Source organism: Ictidomys tridecemlineatus, chromosome 13 (genome assembly GCF_052094955.1).
Source record: "Ictidomys tridecemlineatus isolate mIctTri1 chromosome 13, mIctTri1.hap1, whole genome shotgun sequence".
Taxonomy (NCBI): domain Eukaryota; kingdom Metazoa; phylum Chordata; class Mammalia; order Rodentia; family Sciuridae; genus Ictidomys; species Ictidomys tridecemlineatus.
Genome location: NC_135489.1, coordinates 66000936 through 66028566, shown reverse-complemented (window position 1 = coordinate 66028566; position 27631 = coordinate 66000936). Strand labels below are relative to the sequence as shown.

At 40.4% G+C, this 27631-nt stretch overlaps 1 protein-coding gene and 1 pseudogene across 2 annotated transcripts; one reads left to right on the top strand and one right to left on the bottom strand.

Annotated features, from left to right (window-relative positions):
* Positions 1-189: 189 nt before the first annotated feature.
* On the bottom strand, positions 190-3249 carry LOC144369663 (uncharacterized). Its single transcript, XM_078029820.1, has 3 exons — positions 3135-3249; positions 1341-2975; positions 190-1233 (listed from the first exon to the last, which is right to left on the bottom strand). Exons 1-2 carry the CDS (start codon positions 3247-3249, stop codon positions 2218-2220), a joined length of 873 nt encoding a protein of 290 aa, XP_077885946.1. The 3' UTR covers positions 190-1233; positions 1341-2217.
* Positions 2742-26893, top strand: LOC144369888 (sorting nexin-21 pseudogene; annotated as a pseudogene). The gene is made up of 2 exons (XR_013429732.1): positions 2742-2897; positions 22952-26893. The product of XR_013429732.1 is annotated as a sorting nexin-21 pseudogene (transcript).
* The last annotated feature ends 738 nt before the right edge of the window (positions 26894-27631 follow it).

Below are 27631 nucleotides of genomic sequence, written 5' to 3'. Positions count from 1 at the left end.
AAAAAAACCCCACACACTAAAGTCATTTACTTTCCACATCAGTGCACTGTACTTTGGTATGTCCAAATCCTCTAGAGTCTTACTGATTTTTTCCTTTTTGATCTTTTTAGCATGTATTAAGACTCTAAAAACACTGCCCATGAAAGAAAAAAAATGGACAAACTGGACTTCACCAGAATAAGAAACTGCTACTTTTGAAAATAATTTTATTTTATTTTTAAAATGAAAAGGCAAGTAAGAGATGGATCTGAAATGAGCTGGTATCCAGAACTTATAAAAGAACTCTTCTTGTTACTTTTTCTAGTACAAAGTATGCACCTTTTCTCTCCCTCTTGCTTGCTGCCTATCACAAGGATCCATGTGGTTGCCTCCCAGAAAGGTGATGTGGGATTCCAATGATTTCTAACTCCTGGTGTACATATTCCTGTCTAGATCTCTTCTGTGTTGAAGAGGGACCAGTCACATGACAATAGGGCATTGCAGAAATAATGCTGTTTCTAAGACTAGGTTATAAAAGACACTGTACCTTCTGTGTGACTCTCCTTTGAGGTTAGCAAGCTGCCATGAAGTGACCATGCTCAAGAGTTTCCATAGAGAGGTTCATGGGACTACATACCCAACACTCAGCACTCACCTGCCCAGCATGAAGCATCTGGATGACTTTGTGAGAACTGTCCAACCCATAAAGCCTCAGGTGACTGCAACTTTTGTTGACATCTGACTGCAACTTCCTGGGGGGACTCCAAAACATAGCACCTAGCTAAGCCTCTCCTGATTTCTTGGCCCACTGAAATTATGTGAAATGATGAATGTTTACAGATTGAAGCTGTTATATTTTGGGGCATTTTGTTAAGAAAAAAAACTGATAACTAATATAGGTGAAAAGGAATATGTAGCTTCAATTTAGCCTGGGATCTAAGCCATTTTTCTACTTGTGCTTTGATCTCTTCAATTTTATTTATTGTATTTATTTTTTAGTTCTGATCCAACAGGTAGAGGAAGAAGAAGAGAGTGAGAAATATGGAAAGCAGGATGGAATTATTGATAGGAAAACCGTGGGAAATGGCTAAAGGTGCAAGCATCTCCTTCTCCAAGGTTCACAGTCCCACAGAAATGTCAGTCTTGCTGAGTGACTTTTTTTTTTTTTTTTTTTTTTTTTTAAGAGCAGGGCTCAGAGGACCCTTCTTTGCAGCATCTATCTGGTTTTCACTCCATCCAATATGGGGGGGGGTCCTGTAACACAATGTTTCAAAACCAATTCTTAAAACTTTACTTACTTTAAAAGCATCTGTAAGAGCCCCCAAGAAAGATACAATGAGGAAAACCCCAAAGATAAATACCTGGCAGACTTCAAACAACACCCTGGAGAGCAGCTCCCAGTTCAGAGGCACCAGTGTGGGCAGAAGGAAGAGTTTGGGGTCCAGGAACTTTGATAATGATTTTAACCCAGCCAAGAGCCGGCATCTTCTCCCATTCTCTCTCCGGATTTCCAGCAGGGACCTGGCCAGCTGCGATCAGACCTCCTAATCTGTATCAGTAATGAGAACTATGTGAGACTTTCCTCCAGATAAATTGGGCAGAGACAGCTTGAGGACTAATTTGAACAGGGTGGGGCCTGGGCTGGTCCAGCCATTTTGTCAGCAGGCCATAGTTAGAGGACTTTTATTTTCTGCGATGTCTGAATCTGTGGAGGGCAACTGCAGGTAGGCAAGCTCACCAGCCTCCTCTGGCTTGGCACTGGGGGTGGGGGTGGGGGGCTAGGTATTTCCCTAATTCACACTAATTAACAGGGAATAGTGATCCAGCAAAAACACTAAACAAACTGCTTGGTAATCTGTTAAAAGAAATGTCAGAAAACAAACAAGAGAGTGGCAGGATAATCCATTTCCAAAAGAGAAAAACAAAAAATCAAACAACAACCAAAAATCTTGAGTTACAAACAAGAGGATCAAGCCTTCCAAAATCAAGAATAAACAAGAAGATATGCTATTTGAAGTGCGTTCAAAATGTCTTTTACAAGCGAAGCAAATTAATTCTGCATGTTTTGGAGTTCTGCAGAGAACGCAACAGTGTTCTGCCTTTAGTGGGTAAAATGACACCTTTTGCTTTTAATAGTAACCCAAAAGCCTCAGATAGCATTGCGCTCCAGCGGGCTCTCTCCTTGGAGCTCCATTCCCAGCCCTTTCTGAGCATTTCATCTCCTGCAGCGACGCCCTCTCAGGTCTTGAGTTTCTGGGACCCGTGGCTCCATGATATTCCCCAGTAGCGGGAGGCTGTCTGAAGTGTCGCTGGGTTTTTGACCCCTGAAGGTTGGGGGCAACTGCTCTGGGCATTTGTGCAGTGTAGGGAGCTACCGCGAGGTCCGACTTGATGCCCCCAAAGCCTCACCTTTGTGTCCACGCGTTCTGAGGCGCAAATCCGAGGGCGGGCGCAGAAGCCAATTGACGAGATACTGCGGCTGCCGCCGCTTCCCGCGCGCCTCACCAGCTGCCCTTGGCAGGCAGGGGGCGCCGCCGGCCTCGTTCTACCCTTGGGGCGGGCAAGCAAGAGACTGCCTCCTGTGCCCCGGCCCCCAGCGGTGGGCCCAATACCCGAACCTGTGCTTTGGAGCCTCCGCAGCCAGCCCGCGCCACAGCGGCAGCTGAGCATCTCATCCAGGCCGAGAGAGGAGGACGACGTGGTCCTCGAAGAAGACCTGATTGCAAAGCGCGGGGAGAAAGAGGAGCAGGCGCGCTGCGGCAAGGGGTGGTGGCGCCTGGCCCGAAGTCTGAAGGCCGAACGCGGCAGGCGGAGGGCTACCGGGCTTCTACCGCCAGCAGCACGGTCCGGGGCTTGTCGTTGCCGCCGCGGGCGATGCTGGGCAGCTGCAGCTGTCCTGTCGGTACCCGGCACCTCAGGTAAGACCCAGCGCGCCCCCTCGTGGCGCAGGTGGTAGGCTCGCGGCTCACTCCTTCCTCCGCGGCTTTGGCCCTCACCTCCTGGTTAGCACCGGTCCCTCTGGAGCGAGGGACCCGGGGCAGGGCTATCCGCACCGCACAGGGTGCCAGCGTGGACCCTGCGCTCTGGCCCATGCCCTAGGCCGCCCGGGGCTGGTTCCACGCTCTGGGAACCGCTTTCTTGCGGTTTTCAGAAACCGGGGGACGGAGCTTGGCGGTGGCGGGGAGTCCCTCGCCCGGGTTTTCCGGGCGTTGTGAGCGAGCGAATGTGAGACTGAGCGCTAGTGCGCAGGCTGGAGGCCCAGACCCTCATCCGCGAAGTGCCCGGTGGATCTCAGGACCCGACTCGGTTCCTCCCCGAAGTTACCCATGCAGGGCACAGTAGCCCCGTCGGTTCCCGAGGCCCCTATCGCCAGGGTAGGCTGATGCCCTGGGAACGATTGGGTTGGAGGAAGCCCAGGGAAGCTACTTTCCGGGCGGCGGAGCTGTAGGAGCCCACAGCTCTGGAGTCCCGGTCTTTCTCCAGCCTCTTGATTGAAGTGCCCGGCTTCCCTTTTAAGTCTTCTCCCTCACCGTCTGGTGTGGCCGCCGACGTGGCGCTTCTTGTGCTTAGGGTTGGGGGCCCCAGCAGCATCCCCGACCCCAGTCCTGGGAGGAGGCGACCGCTTGGAGCAACTGGACTCGCCCCCGCGGTGGCATTTTCTCTTGGGGCAACCCTGTCTCCTAGGGACCTTGTGTGGGCTAGACTGTGGACCCAGAAGGCGGCGCTGGAGACCTGCCTGGGGTGCCCCGAGGAAGCGGTTTGGCCCTCCTGGTGCAGACAAGGGTTCCTATGGTCTGAGCGCCCTTGGCACTCACATTCCAGGCAACCTGCATGTTTGGGGGACGATGAGTGGGGCGCCGGAGGACTGGAGGCCAAGAAGGCTCGCTTTAAGACCTTAAAAAAAAAAAAGTGAGAGGCTCCATATGCTTAAAGCGGTTTCTGTATACAATTTCCTTCCACATTCCTGCAGGCAGGTGAGAATTAAGGGACAGTTGAAGGCAAGGGGCGCTCAGCTTTTCCCATGTCCTGTTGCTAAAAGCTCGCTCTGCAGCTCTGGCTGGCCCAATGGACCAGAGGCAGCATGTTGAGGGGCTTTTCCTGTAGGGGGTAGTGCTTGAGTTAGGCAGATACTGATTACATCAACATTCTTGGATGCCTTTATCTGGAAGGAGAATTACATTTAAATCGCTCTCCATTAAAGCTTAAACCTCCCAGAGTGCACAATGAAATAAGTAAGCCTCTTTCTTTCTTTCTTTCTTTCTTTCTTTCTTTCTTTCTTTCTTTCTTTCTTTCTTTCTTTCTTTCTTTCTTTCTTTCTTCCTTCCTTCCTTCCTTCCTTCCTTTCTTCCTTTCTCTCTTTCTTTCTTTCACAGTGGAATGCATTACAATTCTTATTACACATAGAGAGCACAATTTTTCATATCTCTAGTTGTGTACACAGTATATTCACACCAATTCGAGTCTTCATACCTGTACTTTGGATAATAATGATCATCACATTCTACCATCATTAATAACCCCATGCCCGCTCCCCTACAACTCCTCTGTCCTATCTAGAATTCATCTATTCCTCCCATGCTCCGACTCCCTATCCCACTATGAATCAGCTCCCTTATATCAAAGAAAACATTTGGCATTTGTTTTTTTGGGATTGGCTAACTTCACTTAGCATTATCTTCTCTAACTCCTTTGTTCCTGCAAATGTCATGATTTTATTCTCTTTTATTGCTGAGTAATGTTCCATAGTGTATATATGCCACTTTTTAAAAATCCATTCATCTATATCTTTACTCCTCACACATCAGATAGAGCACTAATCTCTAGGTATATAAAGAACTCAAAAAGCTAAACACCAAAAAAATAAAATAAAATAAAGAACCCAATCAATAAATGGGCCAAAGACCTGAAGAGATGCTTCTCAGTAGATGATTACAATCAATCGACAAATACATGAAAAAATGTTCATCATCACTAGCAATTAGAGAAATGTAAATCAAAACCACACTAAGATTTCATCTCACCCCAGTCAGAATGGCAGCTATTATGGAGACAAACAACAGTAAGTGTTGGTGAGGATGTGGGGAAAAAGGTACACTCATACACTGCCGGTGGACTGCAAATTGGTGCAGCCATATGGAAAGCAATATGGAGATTTCTTGGAAAATTGAGAATGGAACCACCATTTGACCCAGCTATCCCTCTCCTGGGTCTATACCCAAACGACTTAAAAACAACATACTACGGGGACACAGCCACATCAATGTTTATAGCAGCACAATTCACAATAAACTTGGAAGTAAACCACTTTCTAAGCATCTTTCTCTAATAACCTTTGCCAATTTCTGGATCCCACTTCCAGTACCTCCCATGTAAGAATCCTCCTCCTCTTTTATTCTCAAGTGATCCTTTGAATATGTTGCCTTGATGTGCAGTGGCACAACCTTTGCTGGTGGCCATGTGGTGATTAATTGCCCAGCAAAACTCTGCCTTGGAAACTGTGTGGCTTGGGGGGAGGTTTTGATGCATCTAGGGGTTGTTGCTGTAGTGGGAGATTTGAGATGGATGATGAGGAAGGAAGATGCATCCATTGCTTAACATTGTAACTAGGAGAGGAAAGTTGCTTGTATTTTGGGTGGAGTAAACACCTCCATATTCAAGTCCAAAGTAAGGACTAATGAACAAAGTAACTAAGGACATTTCTGTAATTTTTGAATTCTTTTTCTAGTGATATAATAATACTCCATAGGGGAAGGAGTAGGATACAATTCTTTTCTTTCTGGACTTCTAGGATAACTGAAAGTCCAAAGAATATGGTAATTTCATATTAAAATGTGAGTAAAGTTATCTGATTACAGGAAATTTTAGGTGTGTCCTTTTCTAATTTGAGTGTATTTTGTCAACAAAGTGATACTATGTAGAAACCTCAAAAGCTTCTAAAATGATATCTAAGTTCTTACTACATTTTTTTAGGAAGGCTATTTCCTAAGGAGAAAAATACCTGACGTAGGACCACTGTTTCCTCCTTTAGGGACCGCCTTCTTTTCATGGGGCAGTGTACTGTTTACTTCTGGACCGGATTCCAGGAATGATGATCATAATAAATGATGATAATGACCCATATAGAAGAAAATAAATAAAAACATATTATATAAGAAGACTTTATGGAAACAGAAGTTTTTTTTATGTATAGTAAGGAAACATGTTTTTCTTTTTATGGCTGTGTGCCAAGCAAAGGACTACACATTTGAAACTTTTCAGTGTTTAATAATGCAATCAAGTTGAGTCTTGGTGTCCATTTGAGAAGACTGTCACCCTGAGAATCCAAATCCCTGTGGGGGACCCTGTAACTAAGGGCACTCTCATCAAAGGGACTCCACTTTGACAGTATGCTGTCATTAGAAAGCTGACGAGAATTCTGCTTAATATTTTGTGTGCAAAAAAGCAACATGGGTTTTAAGATGCTCTTTTTCCAGGAACAGTGTTTGGTGACAGTGGTCTGCAGATTTATGAGGCAAATAGGAATGCATTGCCATTCCTATTTGTGTTGTTAAGCACTGTTCCTATTATTTATTCGAGGTGCAGCTGTAATTGGTGTTTGCATGTTTCTCTCTATTGTGGTGTAACTTGTGGTGAGTAACTAGTTGCCTCCAAATGTTTAGCCTTGACTTAACCTGAGGAACATTTTAAGCTGGGGAGAGCCTGAATTTACTGGGCTCTTGTGGAATCTCTGTTTCTGAAGGCAGTGGAATTAGATAGGCAAGAGTAAGGAGCAACTTCTCTGACATGTAGGGAAGATTAATTCTCTTTTAGTAAGATTTCATCCAGAGAACTGGCACTCCTTTAAAATAAACAGGAGGCTAGTATGGGAAGAGTTACCATTTTCATTGAAATGAGAACTGGGTGTGAAATGTTTGGCTCCCTGATAGTGTGACCTGGCTAGTCTGACCAAGTCTTGGAAATTTGTGTTCTCCTTATTAGTCTTTTTTTCTTGGAGAGTTCTCCTGGAATTATGTAATTCCAGGTTGTATTTCAGGGACAAGAAAGTACACTACTGTTGTCCCTGCCCAAGGTTTATAACCAACCTCTTAAGATGAGGTAGGCCTTCTGGTGTTTATTTGGTCCGTCCCCTGGAAACCTGGAGCGGGAACTGTAGTGGATACCTTCTCTGCCACCCATGTGGTAGAAAGGCTAGGTTATTCACCTTTGGGTTCACTTTGCTGTTTCCCACCAGGGGCTCTCCAGGACTGGCTCTTCCTTTTACTTGTCCATTGGAATGTTTCCTTCTTCCAGAACCCTGAGGTGACCTCCAAGTAGACCCCAGGAACACCATGCAAGCAAAGGAACCCTGGGGCTTTGTTTTTCGGAGAAGGCTTTGCCAGTTAGGTCTGCATTTTGACTAGTTGTGCCCCAGCTGCATGGCCAATAGTTAATTTGCAAAAGGACTTTTGGTCCAAAAGGACTAGTTAGGAAAACATTGATTTGGGCTCTTTGGTTTTGTTATTGGAAAAGCAATCTTTTCCAATATGGATGCTATGTATTGTTTCACTCCTCCACTGGAACTGGAAAGTTAGTTTAGTGGGTAGAAGGGGCTTCTGGAGTTTTGGAGTAAAAATTCAAGGAACAAGAGGAGCTGCAGCCCATCATTTATGGCTGGAACCCATTGGAGTTTTTGTACCCACTTCCTTTTTCTAGTATGTATTTATTCAGTTTTATGGAGGAGCTTACTAAGTTAGAAACAAGAGCAGGATAGTTCTGCTTGCATGTGCAGTTATCTTTTTTAAATATTTATTTTTTAATTGTAGTTGGACACAATGCCTTTATTTTACTTATTTATTTATTTATTTATTTATTTATTTATTTTTATGTGGTGCTGAGGATTGAACCCAGGGTCTTGCCCATGCGAGGTGAGCGCTCTACCACTGAGCCACAACCTCAGCCACTGTGCAGTTATCTTAAAAACCCTCTGGGATGTAATATTTAAAATCATATTAACAAAGTGGCCAAAGAATAATTGAACACCTTGGGAATTTTCATAAAGCTTTTCAAAAATAGAGAATTGTGTTGGTGTGGTTCACACCATTTATGGGATTTCTTGGGGGTGTTTTCTTTTAAGTCCTAACTCTGAAAGAACAACAATGACAAAAATCAAAAGCCAAAGGAAAGAAATAATTACAGAAAGATTTAACTTCATTCGACTAAGTAGCTTGTTCTTTAGAAGGTTTTAGGTTCCAGTGAGAAGTGGGTATGAATGTCTTATTTATTGCATTGGAATGAGCTTCAGTAATTCTTCAAGGGAAGTCCAGAGTCCTCCATGAGTTGGCAAAGGTTTCCTGAAATCCCCTGTGCTTCCAGACTAATTGTTTCCACACCCTCTTGTACAGTATAGTTAAATTACAGAAACATTTTGGCCTGAACATATTGTAGACTTTTGTTGTGGAATATGGTAGCTGCTAGACACATGTAGCTATTTAAAATTAATTGAAATTAAAAGAAATAAAACATTTAATTCCTTTACCTTACTGGCCTCATTTCCATTGTAAGTGTTAAGTGTTCTAGTCTGAAGGCACAGAATGTCTTTTTATCATTTATATCTTCTTTAATTTTTTTGCTTCCATGATTAAATCCATTCCTGAGTGTTTTATTCTTTTTGCTGCAGTTATAATTAAGGTGTTTTCTTAATTTCTTTTTGGATTGTTTGTTTGTAGATATGCAACTGATTTTTGCATGTTGATTTTGTGTCCTACAAGTTTGCTCAGTTTGTGCAGTGTTTTTGAGGATCTTATTTTATATATAAAATAATGATATCTATAAACAGACAACTTGACTTCTTTTCCAATATGGATGCTTTATATTGTTGTATTCTCTTGCCTAGTTGCTTAGTCTAGAATTTCCAGTATTGTATTGAATAGAAGTGTTGAAAGTGGGCACCCTAGTTTTGTTCCTGATCTTTGAGAAGTTTTCAGTCATTCACCATTGTGAATGACTGGCTTTATCTATATGGTCTTTATTATGTCTGGTTAGTTTCCTTGGATTCTTAGTTTATTCTCCTGTCTTATTTGTATTTTTTACTTTTGAAATATATTGATGTTTTATGGATTCAAAAAGAAATTAAGTCACAACAGATAGCAGGGAAACTAAAACTGAGTGCTAGCAAATCATAAACATTACCATATTATAAATGGACAACAGGACCACATTTGATGGGGTGGGGTGAATGAAGGAAGAAACTGAGATCAAGTAAACCTTAAGTCTTGTTACTTAATAGCCTCAGTTTATAGGGAAAAATCAACTGCCACCTTAAAGCAAATCTTGCACTTATCTGAGTATTTTTGATTTTTTAATTTTTATTTTATTTATTTATTTTTATGTGGTACTGAGATTTGAACCCAGCTCCTTGCACATACTAGGTGAGCCACAGCCCCAGCTCCAGTAGTTTTGATTTTTATAGTGGTGTGGATACAGCAATTCTGAATGTATCATGTATGAATTATAGGACTGGGTGATAAGAAGTGTGTTGATAGTGTTGGAACCAGGGTTCTTATTGTAGAAGGATTGGATTGGAATTGGAGGCATTAGTATAACTCATGATTTTCATATATTCATATATGTGTGCATATGTACATATTATAATGCTAAAATTACAAACCCATAGTATGTAAAACATTTAATTCTATACATACCAGTTATTTCCTGCACCTTCATAAAATTGAGCCCTTCTGGTTCACAGATCTTAGTTTCTAAACACTGTTCTACATTAAAGGAGCTAGTGTGTCTTGGATAAATAACTACTTATGTGACTGCCACAGGGGAAAATGCAAGATGAGCCTGGAAGAAAGCAAGTAAGTGATCATAAATAATGAAGGCATGTCAGGTGTACACAGGGCTGACTTGAAGGAGCTCCAGTGGCCCTATGAGGGAACATTAGAGCATCACAGTGAAAATAAGAATGGATTGTATATGGAACAAGAAAGGAATTCATAATTCAAAGTAGATATTAAGTAAGTAAATATGAACAGGAAGGAAGAGCATGAGGAAAAGACTACCAGTAAACTAAGATGAATGGGGGGAGAGAAAGGAAGAGAGAAGGGAAAACATATGGAAATGGTAGGAGAACTTCAGTGATACACAAAATTATAAGAGGTTATGAGGGGCAAGGGGGTGGGGGGAAAAAAGGGGAGAGAATTGAACAACAGCAGAGGAGGTAGAGAGGGAAGATGGGAGGGGAGGGGAGGGGAGGGGGGATAGTAGGGGATAGGAAAGGTAGCAGAATACAACAGTCACTAATATGCCATTATGTAAAAATGTGAGTATGTAACAGAAGTGAGTCTGTATTATGTATTTGGGGAGTTCAAAACCCAATTGAGTCGAATGTATGAAAGATGATATGTCTTGAGCTCTGTAATGTTTTGAACAATCAATAAAAAAAAAAGTAAGTAAATATGCATATGAGTTTCTTAGGACTTCCTTAACAAAGTACTCCAAATGGATAATTTGATCAGAAATTTATTCTCCTACAGTTCTGGAGGCTGGTCATCCAAACTCCATGTATTGAAAGGACCATAGTCTCTAGGAAGACTCCAGGAGAGAATTGCATTTTGTTTCTTCTAGTTTCTGGAGGCTCCTGGTGTCTTTGTCTTGTGATCACATCTGTCTGATCTCTGCTTCTGCCTTATATGGCCTTCTTCCCTGTGTGTGAATGACACAGGTCATTAACTTAGGGTTCACCCTGATTTCAAGGTGATTTTATCCTATATTCCTTAACTCATTAGTACTACAAAGACTATTTTCAAATAAGGTCACATCTGAGGTTCTGAGTGGATATGCATTTGCAGGGACAACTATTTAACTCACTCAAAATATAAGTAAATGGAGACATGGGGAGGGAAGGGCACTTCCATAGAGCAAAATGTCCACTAATAATGGGAGACAAGTTGGGAAAATTACATTTTGCAATAATAGTTGTATGGATTGGTTTGGACAAGAGTCATTAATGAGTGCTGATTCTAAGTAATGGAGGAGCATGTTTGATGTGGGTAAGCAGGAGGTGTGCATAGTCTCAAAGGACTTCCCTACTGAATCTTATTTGCAAGGGGACTGTGACTAAATCTATTCTGGTAAGAGCTGTTCTTTGCTTCCGAAATAGCACCTTAGTTGGCACTTTAGTTGGGTGATCCAGGTTAACATCACGTGTTCAAGCAGATGGACACTGGTTCGTCAAAGAAACACATGTTATTTAGGTTGTATTCCAGCTGGAGACAAGTGCCCAAATGTGATTTTGAGCAAAAATTGGCAAGACCAAAAGGAGGGGCATTTTTAGAAACAAGTGGCCTATAATACAAATTGTCAATGTCATTAAAGGATGAAATAGCTCAGGGTGGGTCCAACTGAAGGGGGAAGCAGCCCAATGCAGCTGTGCTGATGGGAAAGAATGTGCTGCTGTGGATGTTATTGGAACTGTTGATGAAACTGAAAAGTGGGTGAAAATTATTTGAAAGTGTCATCCAGGTTAGTTTTCCTGAATTTCTTAGTTGTGCAGGTAAGTTGTATAAGTAAGAGAATGTTCTTACCATTAAGAATTACATACTGAAGTGTTGAGGGATCAAGGGGCATCCAATTCTCAGAGAATTCAGAAACTAAAATGTGTGCGTGTGCATGTGGAAAGAGCTTGATGAGGCCTTTGGGGTGAGATGCGAATATGTAGTAAATCTGAGTAAGGAGTTTGGAGGAGTTTCATGCAGGATTTTTGCAACTTCTCTGTCAATTTGAAATTGTTTGAAAATGAATTAAAAATAGTAAATTGAGGGCTGGGGTTGTGGCTTAGTGGTAGAGCACTTGTCTAGCACGTGTGAGGCACTGGGCTTGATCCTCAGCACCACATAAAAATAAATAAAATAAAGGTTAAAAAATGCTTTAAAACTTTTTTTTTAAAGTGGTAAATGATACAAATGTACAGGTATAACCAGTGCAATGTAATAAATCATGGCACATTCCTTTAGAAGATGCAGATTATTAGATTTTATCAAAAGTAATCTCACAGAGATTCAGGGAGGGGCAGGATCCAGGTGTCTTTGAGGCCAGATAATATTTCATTGAAGGGATTGAAAATCTCAAACTTTTAGTCTGTTGCCTGGATTGCCAGAACTTTACTTTTTCCCCCTTAAATTTTTTTACAGAAAACTTCCATATATTTAAAATTAGAGTATTATAGTGACCCTGCTGTGGGGCATCTCTGGATATAGGTTGTTTTGATGTAGACTGAAGTAGCCATCTTTGTATAGTTCCAGAACCTCAGAGTTTACTACATGGATTTGAAATACTTTTACCTTGTGTAAGTGGTCACAAAAATCTGAATCATCTTGATATTCTGACACTAAAGCAAAATACAGGAAATCTAAAAGAATGTGGAAACAGGATTAGAGGTGTCTTTTGAAATGCAGTATCCAGTTTTTAGGGCTATTAAGATGGAGTCACATTTTGACTTTTTCATAAAGAGAATATTAGAGTGTAATGTGTTGAATTGAGGCCTTCCTGAGGCAGGGGTGGGGAGATATGTTGAAGTGCCAACTCCCAGTACTTTAGCTTGTGATCTTATTTGGAGAAAGAGGTTTTACAGAGGTGATAAATTAAGATGAAGTCATTAGGGTGGGCTTTGATACAATAGAACTGTGTTTTGTAAAAGGAGAAGTGGACACAGATACACTCATGTGGAGGGAGGTGATATGGAAGAAGGTACTGAAGGTGACACAAGGAGACAGAGCTGTCTAAGTTAACAAGAGTGTGGCCTGACACTGACTCTCTAAGTGCCCTCTGAAGGAGGCAACTCTGTTAATTCCTTGATCTGAGACTTGTGGTCTGCAGAACTGTGAGACAGCAGGTTACTCTTGTTAAAGCCTCCTAGTCCACGGTACTGGTTATGGCAGCTTTGGTAGCCCTTTTCTGATGCTATATCAATACTGTAGCTCAATGGGAGAGCTGGCACCTGGCATGTGTAAGGCCCTTGGTTCCATCCCCTGTATCTGTTCCCCACCTATAAAAGAGGATAAAAGATTATTTGACTCATGTTTCTGTGGGTTGGAAAGTCTAAGAACATGGTGCCTGCATCTGATGAGGGCCCTCTTGCTGCATCATAACACAGCACACACATCACTTGCTGGGACAGAGCAAGTGTGCCAGCTCAGGTCTCCTTTCTTCTTCTTGGAAAACCACCAACACTCTCCTGGGGACCATACCCTCAAGACCACATTTAATCCTACCAAAGGATCTTGTACAAATGTCATCAGTATATGACTTTGGGGATTAAATTTTCAGTGCTTGAACTTCTGGGGGACACACTTAAAACACAGTGAACTTACATGCATGCACATACACATAATGTGAGTGCTTGCTCAGCAGATACTGCTTGCTATGGGTTTTACTTTTAGAATTTCTGCACAAGAATTTACTTGATCAGAAGGTTCCACTGAAGTGTCACTTTGTTTAGTGCTTGGGCTCTGGGGAGGTGAGCTGACTGAGTCTGACCCTCAGCCTTGGTCTTCCCAATGAGGGCCAGCCTAGCTGGAGGAGGCATATGCCATGTGGAGCAGCTGGGTTTGTGGGCAAGGACTTCAATATACCCCAACCTGACATGGACATCATTTGGCATTAGAGGGCACCTCTGTTTTCCTGGAGAGCATGTTATCCTGTGCTCACCCTGGCATTCACTGGGCACCCCTGCTTTCAAGGCCTGATCTCTGGATGTCATTGATCAATTGCCCATCTGCTCCTGAACCCTTCTCTGGCTTTTATCTCAGGAGAGATTGGCCTTGATTAGGTTTTGGGACTTCGATTGAGGTGTGTGATTCCACAGTGGGGTCTCCCAGATATCAGAGCTGGACAGGAGGCTCCCCAGAGATCATGCTGGTGGGAAGACAGCCTCATGGCGCTTCCATGGCCTCCCAAGGCCTAGCTCCCTGATGTCAGTACCTCTGCCTGACTTTTGGCTTTTGCTTCTTTTATAGGGACCTGGGCAAAAGCAAAGACAAAAGCCAATAAAAGCAAGGATCCTTACCAGGATGGGATTATGGGATTGTCAGCCTGTGTGATTTGGGGGCTGTTAGCTTGTGTGATTTATGCAGGACCTGGAAACCTTTGAAGTAGAAGCTTATATAGATAACTCAAAAAATTGATACATTTCAAAATGACCATTTTATCTAAACCCTAATTTTGAGACATTAGAATCTTGCATTTTGATTTAACTCCCCCAATCAGCTGAAAATGCTTGTGTTCAAAAGAAGGTGCCTATTTACTGTAAGGCCCTGGGACAGGAGCATCTCTGTGGGGACAGTGCTGTTCCTACACTACTAGCTCTTCTAAGTTACATCCACATAAGATGAAGAGTCAGATGCTCTTGGAAATCTCCACTCACTGCTGTCTCCAATGTGAAATATTGCTATTGTATATTAAGATTGCTGAAGCAAAAATTAGTAGGACTAGGTGTAATTTTCTTCTCTGGCATCATTGTAAAATATTCAGTAGTCATTGAATTAATTATCATTAATAATTTGATAAACAATAGTTTTTTTATACATTTTATTTATTTATTTGTTTATTTATTTTTTATGTGGTCCTGAGGATCGAACCCAGGTCCTCGCCCGTGCTAGGTGAGCGCTCTATTGCTGAGCCATAGATCCAGCCCCAAATAAATAATACTTCTATAAAAAACTTTATGAATTCTGAAATGCTTCCAAACTACATGAATTATTCACAGATATTTGTTTTTAATACGTGAGAGGACAATAATTGTAAACACCATCCACTTCATCACTTAGGGAAGAAAAAACCAAGATTGGTGCAAATGAGCATATAAGAACATCTGAATATCAGAATCACAGGTAGGCTAAAGTAATTTTTATTTCTCAGCATAATTACCACTTATACAGTGATTCTATGAAAAAAGAACTCTCAGTTTTAGTGTGCACAGGTGCAAATGTACTTAAGGTTAGGTTTTTGAAACATTAACATGTTTTCTGAAGGAAAATCTCTGATTAGCTGTAATGTACTTTAGAGAGGAAAAAAAAGCATAATTATTTTTCATCACTTAAACTGATTTCAGATCAGACTGTTAGGAATATTCTTGCAGGTATTTTTATGCATCAAATTCATTTTTATGAAAACCTTAAACCTTGTCTCAGTATTTGCATATATTGTAAGGCCATTTTCATCAATAGCCTGTTGCTTATCCTGACATAAAACAGTTTTACAATATTCAGCTTCTGATTTTTTAAAACAGTTTTTATCTACCTATCTACCGACCTGCCTGCCTACCTATCTACAAATATTTATTTTTCCCAGGTGAAATCTTAGAAATTTGGAACTTCCTGCTTAGAATTGCTTTTGCTATTCTAGGTCTTTTGTTTTTCCATATGAATTTCATGATTGCTTTATCTATTTCTACAAGAAATGTCTTTGGGATTCTGATTGGCATCGCATTAAACCTGTAGAGAACTTTGGGTAATATCGCCATTTTGATGATGTTAGTTCTGCCTATCCAAGAACAGGGTACATTTTTCCATCTTCTGAGATCTTCTTCTATCTCTCTCTTTAGGGTTCTGTAGTTTTCATTGTATAAATCTTTCACCTCTTTTGTTAGGTTGATTTCCAAGTATCTTATTTTCTTTGAGGATATTGTGAATGGAGTGGTTTTCCTTATTTCCATTTCAGAGGTTTTGTTGCTGATATACAGGAATGCCTTTGATTTGTGCGTGTTGATTTTATATCCTGCCACTTTGCTGAATTCATTTATTAACTCTAGCAGCTTCTTTGTAGATCCTTTTGGGTCTGTTAAGTAAATTATCATGTCATCTGCAAATAGCGATAATTTAATTTCTTCTTTTCCTATTTTTATGCCTTTAATTTCTTTTGTCTGTCTAATTGCTCTGGCTAGTACTTCGAGAACTAAATTGAATAGAAGTGGTGATAGAGGACATCCCTGTCTTGTTCCAGATTTTAGAGGGAATGCCTTCAGTTTTTCTCCATTTAGGATGATGCTAGCCTGAGGTTTAGCATATATAGCTTTTACAATGTTGAGGTAAGTTCCTGATATCCCTAGTTTTTCTAATGTTTTGAACATAAAGGGATGTTGTATTTTGTCAAATGCTTTTTCTGCATCTATCGAGATGATCATATGGTTCTGGTCTTTAAGCCTATTGATGTGGTGAATAGCATGTATTGATTTCCGTATATTGAACCAGCCTTGCATCCCAGGGATGAATCCTACTTGATCATGGTGCACAAGTTTTCTGATATGTTTTTGTATTCGATTCGCCAGAATTTTATTGAGAATTTTTGCATCCAAGTTCATTAGAGATATTGGTCTGTAGTTTTCTTTCTTTGAAGTGTCTTTGTCTGGTTTTGGGATCAGGGTGATGTTGGCCTCATAGAATGAATTTGGAAGAGCTCCTTCTTTTTCTATTTCTTGAAATAGTTTGAAAAGTATTGGTATTAGTTCTTCTTTGAAGGTTTTGTAGAACTCCGCTGTATACCCATCAGGTCCAGGGCTTTTCTTGGTTGGTAGTCTTTTGATGGCTTCTTCTATTTCTTGCTTTGTTATTGGTCTGTTTAAATTGTGTGTGTCTTCTTGTCTCAATCTGGGCAAATCATATGCCTTAAGAAATTTATCGATATCTTCGCTATCTTCTATTTTATTAGAATATAGGGTTTCAAAATAGTTTCTAATTATCTTCTGTATTTCTGTAGTGTCTGTTGTGATATTGCCTTTTTCATCCTGTATATTAGTAATTTGAGTTCTCTCTCTTCTTCTTTTTGTTAGCATAGCTAAGGGCTTGTCTATCTTATTTATTTTTTCAAACAACCAACTTTTAGTTTTATCAATTTTTTCAATGGTTTTTTTTGTTTCAATTTCGTTTATTTCTGCTCCAATTTTAATTATTTCTTGTCTTCTACTACAATTACTGTTGTTTTGTTCTTCCTTTTCTAGGTTTTTGAGGTGTAGTGTGAGATCATTTATTTGTTGGTTTTTTCTTTTTTTGATGAAAGAACTCCAGGATATGAATTTCCCTCTTAAAACTGCTTTCATTGTGTCCCATAGAATCTGGAGGTATAGTGATACCAGAGCTCAAACTGTACTATAAAGCAATAGTAACAAAAACAGCATGGTACTGGTACCAAAACAGGCAGGTGGACCAATGGTACAGAATAGAGGACACAGAGACTAATCCACAAAGTTACAACTATCTTATATTTGATAAAGGGGCTAAAAACATGCAATGGAGGAAGGATAGCATCTTCAACAAATGGTGTTGGGAAAATTGGAAATCCATATGCAACAAAATAAAATTGAATCCCTTTCTATCGCCAGCCACAAAAGTTAACTCAAAATGGATCAAGGAGCTAGATATAAAAACAGAGACACTGCGTCTGATAGAAGGAAAAGTTGGCTATGATCTACATATTGTGGGGTCGGGCTCCAAATTCCTTAATAGAACGCCCGTAGCCCAAGAGTTAATAACAAGAATAAACAAATGGGACCTACTTAAACTAAAAAGTTTTTTCTCAGCAAGAGAAACAGTAAAAGAGGTAGATAGAGAGCCTACATCCTGGGAACAAATTTTTACCCCTCACACCTCAGATAGAGCCCTAATATCCAGAATGTACAAAGAACTCAAAAAATTAAACAATACGATAACAAATAATCCAATCAACAAATGGGCCAAGGACATGAACAGACACTTCTCAGAGGAGGACATACAATCAATCCACAAGCACATGAGAAAATGCTCACCATCTCTAGCAATCAGAGAAATGCAAATCAAAACCACCCTAAGATACCATTTCACTCCTGTAAGATTGGCAGCCATTATGAAGTCAAACAACAATAAGTGTTGGCGAGGATGTGGGGAAAAGGGCACACTGGTTCACTGCTGGTGGGACTGCAAAATGGTGAGGCCAATTTGGAAAGCAGTATGGAGATTCCTGGGAAAGCTGGGAATGGATCCACCATTTGACCCAGCTATTGCCCTTCTTGGACTATTCCCTGAGGACCTTAAAAGAGCACACTATACGGATATGGCCACATCAATGATTATAGCAGCACAATTCACAATAGCTAGACTGTGGAACCAACCTAGATGCCCTTCAATAGACGAGTGGATAAAAAAATTGTGGCAGCTATACACAATGGAGTATTATGCAGCACTAAGAAACGACAAAATCATAGAATTTGCAGGGAAATGGATGGCATTAGAGCAGATTATGCTAAGTGAAGCTAGCCAAGCCCTAAAAAACAAATGTCAAATGTCTTCTTTGATATAAAGAGAGCCACTAAGAATAGAACAGGAAGGAAGAGCATGAGGAAAAGACTACCAGTAAACTAAGACGAATGGGGGGAGAGAAAGGAAGAGAGAAGGGAAAACATATGGAAATGGTAGGAGACCTTCAGTGATACACAAAATTATAAGAGGTTATGAGGGGCAAGGGGGTGGGGGAAAAAAAGGGGAGAGAACTGAACAACAGCAGAGGAGGTAGAGAGGGAAGATGGGAGGGGAGGGGAGGGGAGGGGGGATAGTAGGGGATAGGAAAGGTAGCAGAATACAACAGTCACTAATATGCCATTATGTAAAAATGTGAGTATGTAACAGAAGTGAGTCTGTATTATGTATTTGGGGAGTTCAAAACCCAATTGAGTCGAATGTATGAAAGATGATATGTCTTGAGCTCTGTAATGTTTTGAACAATCAATAAAAAAAAATAAAAAAAAATAAAAAAAAAAGAAATTTGGAACTTCCTGCAGCTGAGAAAAATATATTTGGCTTGATCCTCCCAATCTAAGTAAGACAGTAAGAGAGTTTTCCAGGCCCCTGACCCCTTTTAGAATTACTTAATCTGCCTATCGCCTCAAATGAAAAACAATTCTGGACAGACTTCCTTGGTTGACTACCGTCCCTCAGTAATACATTTGTTCTTACTTTCATCAGTACTTTGAAATTCTGTGTATACAAAATTGCATATAAATAGTATCTTTCCTGCATGCATTATTTTCTGAACTAGATTTAAAAATTTTTTAGAATATGCATGTATTTCATTCCTCAACACATCAAAATGGAACCTATTCTCTGGATTGAAAAAGAGAATGTATATAACCCCCCCCCCCATGAACTTTGACTTTTCTTGCTCCTTTCACAATGACAGTTTGAATGCCATCCCGGTGCCTATTCTCAAGGCTCACTCATAGAGTGGCTCTCTCAGTGTGTGGACCAGGAAGAATATCTGGATTCAGGAGGAATTTTGCATACTTAAGGATCATTTCTGTATTAGTAGGAAAGAGTTTGGGGACTAGTTTGTAATTCCAATATCTGTCATTCCTGATGGCTGGTGACATATGGAGGTCTCTGAGAACTTGTGAACACAAAGTGTGCTCACCCCACTTAACTGGCTTTCCATCCATAATCAAGCAGATTCCCAGTGTCCTAACTACTTTGGACTCCAGTTCTGAACCAAAGGAACTAAAGCACTGGCATAATTCCAATGGTCTAACATATACAATAGAGAGGATGTGGAATCCCTATTACAGCACATTCCAAATTCATAAGCTTGGCACACAGAATCCATGTTATGCAGAATCCAGCCCCACTGCATCCCCGTCCACCTGTGCCCTTACTTGCCTCTAAAAGTACATGCTGTGCAAGAATCTCACATTGTCCCTGTACGCAGCCATCCTATGTGGGTAGGCTTTGCACCATTTAGCATGACTAAAGCTTAAACCACTTTGCCAGAATAAACTGTTTAATTCCATAACTCTCAAACCCCAGTCCAATATACAATGGAGAAGAGCAAGGGTGATTTCTGAGATCTTGTATGTTTCAATTCACCATGGATTGGAGTGATATACTATGGTTATATTTTGCCATAACAAGGTCCAAAGGGGCACATGACTCTTGGTTCTAGGCTAGTATATTTATTTCATACACATAGGGGACTTATGCCAAGTTCAAATGAAAGCACTTTTGTTTTCACATCTAGAGCTCCTTTCCTATTTTAACATTGTATTCAAGAATTACTTTATACATCCAGCTTCTGGCCATTGCCTTAACTCAGATATGTCATGCATTTATCTGGATTCTAATGTTGCCTGTAAAATTATTTCTCAATGCTTAAGAATTCACTTTTAATTATAAATAATGTGGTAACACTACAAGAGCTGTTTCCATTTAAGTGTTGTAGGATAGCAAATTAGTGCCCATCAATTGAAACTCTTATTAAATTGCATTTGGTATAAACTTAAAAACAATAATTGATTTTATAATTAATGATGTCTCAAGTTCCCTTCAGTGGAGTAGATTCACACAGTAGTGTTTTCTTTTTAAGATCACAGCAGCATTTGTGAACTGCCTTACATATTTTTGAGAAAAAAAATATAGTATCTGAAGTCCAAATGACTGAAAACATTTAGCTGAATACATACTTGTTTGTTTATTAAAAAAAAAAAACAAAACCTTCTTGTGAAGTATCTGGGTTTGAACTTCCAGAAAACCTGGAACAAACACAAAACCTGTTTTTAAAGATTTATTTAAGATTTTATTTCAAATTCTATGAATTCAGTTAGAAATAAAAGTTAAAGCACTGGGGCTGAGGTTGTGGCTCAGCCATAGAGCACTCAACTAGCACATGCAAGGCTTTGGGTTTGATCCTCAGCACCACATAAAAATAAATAAATAAAGGTATTGTGTCCAATCTCAACTAAAAAATAAATAAATATATTTTTTTAAAAAAGCACTGTGGATATAACTCAGTGATAGGGCACTTGCCTAGCATGTTGAAGGCCCTGAGTTCCATTTCCAGTACCATGCACAATAAAAAAAAAAAAGGAAAAAAAAAGTACAAGCAAAAGAAAAAGGCTACGATTTAAAAGAGTGTACTGGGGAAGAACTCAAAATTTTAACCAACTGAAGTTTTTTTTTGTTTGTTTGTTTGTCTTTCCAGTTACATGTCTAAGAGCCTATTTGGCCTGGCAACAGAAAGAATCAAGTATATTGCTTCCTGGTTTTAAAATAATGCAAAATCTTGTGATTCCACAGAACCTCTAGAAAATCAAAATTCTGGAGGAAAAATTGTTGCTGTCTTCTCACTGACTGTCCTGTTCAGTGTCTTATGAAGAAAAGGTTTTCAGCCTGCTTGAAAGGCAAATTTTAATCATCCCAATTCTTATTTTCACCTGGCCACTGAAAACTTCTATTCAGGCAAAGTTTTATTACGTGTAATAACTACTACCACTAAGAGGAAGAAGCTAGGCTCCACTGTTTGTGGATTCTCCCCAGTTTGATCAAACTGCATAAAACCCATTTTTCTTTTTTCCATCTTTTTTTGCCTATTAGTTATGCAGGCAAGTAGATGAATCCAGCCAGCCAACATTCAGGCAAGGTTCATGGTTCAGGCTGCCAGAAGGAAGATTCCAAATGAGCAGTATGGTTCTAAAATTATAACCAATATCCCTTAAATGAATCACCAGGTACATTTTACAGTATCAGCATATTTTTGTAAAGAATCAGTATGTAACTTTATTTCTTGGCTTTTATCATATTTCTTGGCACACAGTAGGTATTTAATAAATTCTTCCTTTCTGGATTAAACTGACCAGGACTTCAGTTGGAAAGTATTTTATACAAATCTTAAAATTTCCATATCTAAGTTATGTCAACTGTGACATATATTGAATTCAAAGCATTTAAAGAACTGAATTCATTGTAAGAAGAGAACAAAGGGGTCTTAATTTTCCAGGTGGGTGTGTGAGGATAAGTGATAAGTGGAGGCAGAAAAGCAGACTGAGAAAAGGGTTTCTCTCCAACTACCAGGAGAGGCTCCCCCTTGTAGAATTTATTTCTGAAGACATTCCTATCCCTGTTTAAATAAGCATGTTAGTAAAATTCAACAAGCCACCCACATTCAGAAATGTGAATCCTCAGAAGGAATCCACAAATTAGAAGTTGAGGACATATCTGGGTTAGAAGAAAATAATGTCTGTAGATTTGTCAAAATTGTACAATTCCGTGCAGTAAAATTCAAAGAAACAGGCACCACAATGGTTTCTCTGATGCACACAGCCAGGAAAGTCTTTCTACATGCTGAAACATTTGCCCATATAGGAGTCAGAATTCAAGAAACCTTCTGGCTAAAGGGCTGAAGGGTAGTGAGACTGTACCTGGTTAGCCAACCCCAGGACCCCAGCAGGAACCTGGGAACCCTGAAGGTAAAGCAATAGTCCTCAAACTTGGAAATGAATGTAAGTCACCTGGGACATTTTAAAAACTAACAATTCCTCACCTCCTCAACTGAAATTTTGACTTGCTAACTGAAGCTTACTCTGAGCCCCACCAAACCAGGGCACTTAGGGTTCAGTGGAGGCTATTTTTGTACTAAGTAAGTCAGACCATGAACTCCAAAGAAGGAATTGCACAGATTTGGGTCCTCAATCCCCACATCTCTGCAGTGATGGGCTCTTGGACTAGGCAGGGGAGCAGCTCCCTGTGACATAAGACATTGCACAAGGTTAGTCTTGGTATCTACACTGTGCTCTGTGGTTGAGGTTGGCACTACTACTGGACAGAGTGGGGCAGTGAGAAGACACAATGCAAAACCCCAAATCCCAGTCAAAGGAGTGCTTGGGAGTCACAACTGGGACTATTGGCTGTTGACTCTTATTAGTAATGATTTTGCCCTTAATACTCAGTTTTAAAGATTTTTAACTATCTGTAGCTCACCAGCTGGAGAATTATCTTAATTGCATAAATTTTATATAGCAATTTCAAAGGGCACAATCTGTTAGTCTAAACGCAAAAGTTACTGGATTCCATAAAACTCTCAAATTTCATATTCAAAATGTTAAAAGGCAATCAAGCATGAAATTGAAAAAAGTTTTTGTTCACAAACTTGTCCACATGAATAACCAAAATTTTGTAACTGTCAAAAATTCTGTTGGCAGGGGTCCTTCTCCCGCCGCAGCCCTGGACTTAGTGTAGTCCACTACCCCCAGCATGCCATGGCCTCCTAGCTCGGCTGGGGGCCCAGAGGCTGAGCAGTTCCCAGAGACCGCCTAGCTGAAGGATGCCGCTGCCGAGGAACTGTCCTCCTGTCTCAGCTGCACCCTCAGCTTCACCAGCTCTGAGCACCACAAGGAGGCCCGCCTGGACTCCCAGGGACAGACATCGTGAGAAGACAGAACAGAGTCCCCCACCTGATGGGCAGCGAGGCAGTCAATTCCTGGCCCGGGAGCTACAGGATTTCTGGAAGAAATCCCCAAACACTCTGGTATCCCGGCAGCTGCTCTTTGAGGTGACCAGCACCAGTGTTGTCAAGGACCCTCCCTCCTACTCTATACCCTCGCCATGATGTGTCCAGGGCCACCAGATCGCCAGCCGGCCCAGATCTCTTGCAGCTACTCAGACTTTAAGCAGCTGCACCAAAACCTGCAGCTGAAGTTCTGGGGCCAATGGATGCCGTCTCCTTCCCCCGTGAGCGCCCGCGCCAGAATTTTACTGTAGAGATGATTGCCCGCCTTAGCAGACAGTTTTGTGGGCCACCTACAAGCCGTGCCTGAGCTACGCCATGCCTCAGACCTGCAGAACTTCTTCGTGTTGCCAGAGCTGCAACAGGAACAGAGCCTCACCTGTACTGGCTTCTATCGTGAGGCCCTGGCACTCTGGGCCAATGCCTGACAGCTGCAGACCCAGCTGGATGCCCTCCTGGGGCCCAGACAGTTCTCTGCTGGCCCTAGCTGGGCTGGCTGTGTGCCACCAGGAGCTGGAGGACCCTGTGGAGGCCTGGGCCTGCTGTGAGAAGGCCCTGCAGCTGTTAGGAGAAAAGAGCCCCCATTCTTTCCTGGCACCATTTCTGGAGGCCCATGTCTGGCTCCCCTGGTGTCTAGGTCTGGACAAATGCCACTCAGAGTCACTGCTCCAGGCCCCTATGCCATCCCCCAGTCTCAAAGAATTGCTGCTCATCAAGGAGGTGCTGGGCTAACCCTCACCTAGCCTTAAAGCCACTATGGGGAGAAGGGCTGCCCCAAGATTTGGGGAGCGGGAGACTGAAGAGGAGGACATGGAAAGCAGCTAGAAGGCTGCAGGGTTACTGAGAACCCCCAGAAGTTCCACAGAGAATTTGCAGTGGACAGAAGAAATTTTGTTTTGACTTGGGCTGAGGACAAGCTTTGGCTGGAGATTGGTACCCAGGGAATGGTACAAGGAGGAAGTCTGACACAGCCCCTCTAGCTTATTCACAGCCAGGGGCCATTGCCCAGGTCAGGATTAATGTGTTCTTTTCCATGGGCCTCGAAGCCATCAAGTCAGCCTGACTGAAGTCTTGCAGTTGAGAGCCAGAGGAAGGGCTGTAGTTCTGGCCCAAGGAAATTAAAGACCAGCCACTCCAGGGAAAAAAAAAGAATTCTGTTAATTATGGTACAATAGAAACCCAAACACCTTTCAAAGGTGCATATGTATATTTGTGTGTGTGTGTGTGTGTGTGTGTGTGTGTGTGTGTGTGTGTGTGTATGTATATACATATATATGTGTGTGTGTATCTAGTAAATGCTAAATTAACTGTTAATTATGATTGTAATCATGTTGATTTAATCATTCCACATTATAAATATTGTACCCTATAAATGTATACAATTATTATTTGTCAATTAAAAATAATATTATTTTAGTTTTTTTTTTATTTTGTCACTGTGACCAAAGTACCTGACAACAACTACTTAGAGAAGTAAACATTTATTTTGGCTCATAGTTTTAGAGGTTCAGTCCATGATTAGCCAATTCCATAGCTCTGGGCCTAAGGTGAGGCAGAGCATCATGGTGGTGGAAGGCATAGCAGAGGAAAGCAGCTCAAGACTTGACAGCAGGTAGGGGAGGGAGAGAAAGCATATTTCCCTTCCCAGGGATAAAATATAAACCCAAAAGTCATGGCCCCAGTAACTTACTTCCTTCAGCCACACCCTAAATGCTGCCTGCAGTTACCAATTAATCCATATCAGTGGATTAATCCACTTGTTAGATTACAATCCTCATACTGTAATCATTTCACCTGTAAACATCCTTGCATTGCCTCACACATAAACTTTTGGGAGTCATCTCAGATCTAAACCATAACAAACATTAATTTTAAAAACAATAGTTTTATTCTATAAATGTTGCTCCAAATGCTACCTCATAGAGCAACATATCTATTGTGTGAATAAATAATCTATTTTGAATAAACTTTAGACAAAAATTTTACCCTGCAATACCTCAGTTTTCTCCAGTGAAAATAGAAGGAAAATTATTTAATTCCCTCTCTCTTATATTATTGTAGAAATATTGGGAAATTGCTACACAAAGTTTTTAAAATGTAGAAAAGACCTGAAAGAGTTTAGGTGGTCATTTATGTAGAAGGACATTTTTCTAAGTGACCATATGACTTTAAATACAAGAATTTAACAACTGTACTATCATATTTGGTCTATAAATTTATAACAACTTGAATTTTCAGGATAAGACAAAGGCTGCATGAGAATTTGTTTCCATTTTTATTATCTTAGAATGAACGTTTGGTAATTTGAGCATTTTGATTGAGGAGAATTAAAGCAATATAAAAAAACATTCCAAAGCTAGACTCCCTATTAAGCTAGAGACTCCCTACTTTATAATAAAATAGGGAAAAAATGCCATTGCCAAGATATAGGTATTTGGTGTTTCAAATAATCAACTAGAACGTTCTAAAACTGCCTATATAAATTTTCTTGCATTGTTTTGTGATATAGATGTATTTCTGTCTGTTGCTTCCTCCCTGTCTCCCTGCCTCCTTCTTTCCACTTTGAGAAAACCAGGAACAATTCCCTGCTAAATGTGGGCATGTTCCTGGAGAATAGACTCCTGTGAGGCGCTCCATCTGGGAAGGCTCTTGTTTCTAATGAAGCATATGATTTTCCTCAGGGCTGTGTCTTGTGGTCACAGTCTCTTCATGGAAGGAAAAACTGGATTTGGGGACTCTGATATGGTTTTATGTCAGCTGCTCAGAGCAAGTGCAATCAATCCATTCCTACAAGAATATTTATAAATGAATCCGTCATAAAATATCATTTACTTTTCAACCAAAATGGGACAGTAATTTCTTTGATGTATTAAAGAAATGAATAAAAATTACATAAAGAAAAAAGGAAGAATTTTACTTTATTTTTAGAATTTGGATTCATATGATACTGAAATTTTTAATGTAACTAATTTATGGGAAATTATTTCTAGTTTAATACACTGGGTTGTTGTCAAAACAACCTTAGTTTTCTGACTCTTCTACCATCTAGCCAACAGGCAGAGTGGGAGGATTCAGGGTATTTCGCCAACCGGCCACAGGATTCTCTGTCTCTGATTTTCCCTAGAATGCTTCTGCTCCTGGTATGTAGTACCCCTCTAGACATCAGACTCTCATTATAGCTCCTCTATTTAATGCAATGTTTACCTGAAATTATTTAAATAGTAATAGAAAACTTGAGTGTCTGCCTAAAAAATTTCCATGAAACAATCACTTCCTTTAGACAGGTGTACATATGCTTGTAATCCAAGGAGCTCAGGAGGCTGAGGTCGGAGAATTGGACCACACCTATTTTTTGTACTCACTTTCTTAATTGTATTTTTGGAGCTGTAGTTTCTTCTTCCAGTCACCATTATATTTTCAGCCTTCTGCATATTCCATGTGTTAATTTACTCAGTCAACAGGTTTTAAAAAATTACAGAACATTTGCTATATTCTAATAAGTCAATATGCAGGTGGGAATTATTATTTGGATAAACCTAATTATTTCCACTTTTATTTTAAGAAGAGAAAGACCTAATATTTTTGTTATTAATTTTATACCATTATATTATTAATTGGATATACCAATATTGTTGCTCAATAGTAGATGATAATACACTTATTTTTCTTTTTTGCTCCTCCTATGTAAGCATCTCAACTATATATTTGCCTTGCCAAAATAAGCCCAAAGGATAAATTTATTGAGAGAGATTTGGAAGAACCAGTTTACTCCAACAAAATGTATTTTTGATTATTTCAAAGGCTGCTAAAAATAAAATGGCAAGTGCCTGGGAGTAAATATTTGAAAAACATCCAAATAATTTGTGACTTTTTCAGTTTTTTTTTAAAAAATTGTAGTTGCATATGGACACAATACCTTTATTTTATTTATTTACTTTCATGTGGAGCTGAGAATCAAACCCAGTGCCTCACATGTGCTATGCAAGCACTCCACCACTAAGCCCCAATCTCAGCCCCATCTTTTTTAGTTTTTGTCCAAACTCAGGAAAAAAATAAATAAATTGCAATGGTAATATTGAGAGTCACTTAATTTGTTAACGTTTTTAAAGGAAACTTAATTGACCAAATTGTAATCCCACAGGTCAATTAATTGTACCACAGAGTAAGTAGAAAGGGAAAGACTGTCTGAATTTTCATCCATACCTGTGTGCATCTGTGTGTGCAGTTGCTCAGGAATTATGAAGGAGTTTACACTGTATGTAAGACATGGCCCCAGGTGCTGGGGAGACATAACTATGAATGTGGATGGTGACAGAAACTCGGCTTGTCAGAGGTGCCTGAGCTGTAAGAAGACATACTGGAAAACTTACCAAGG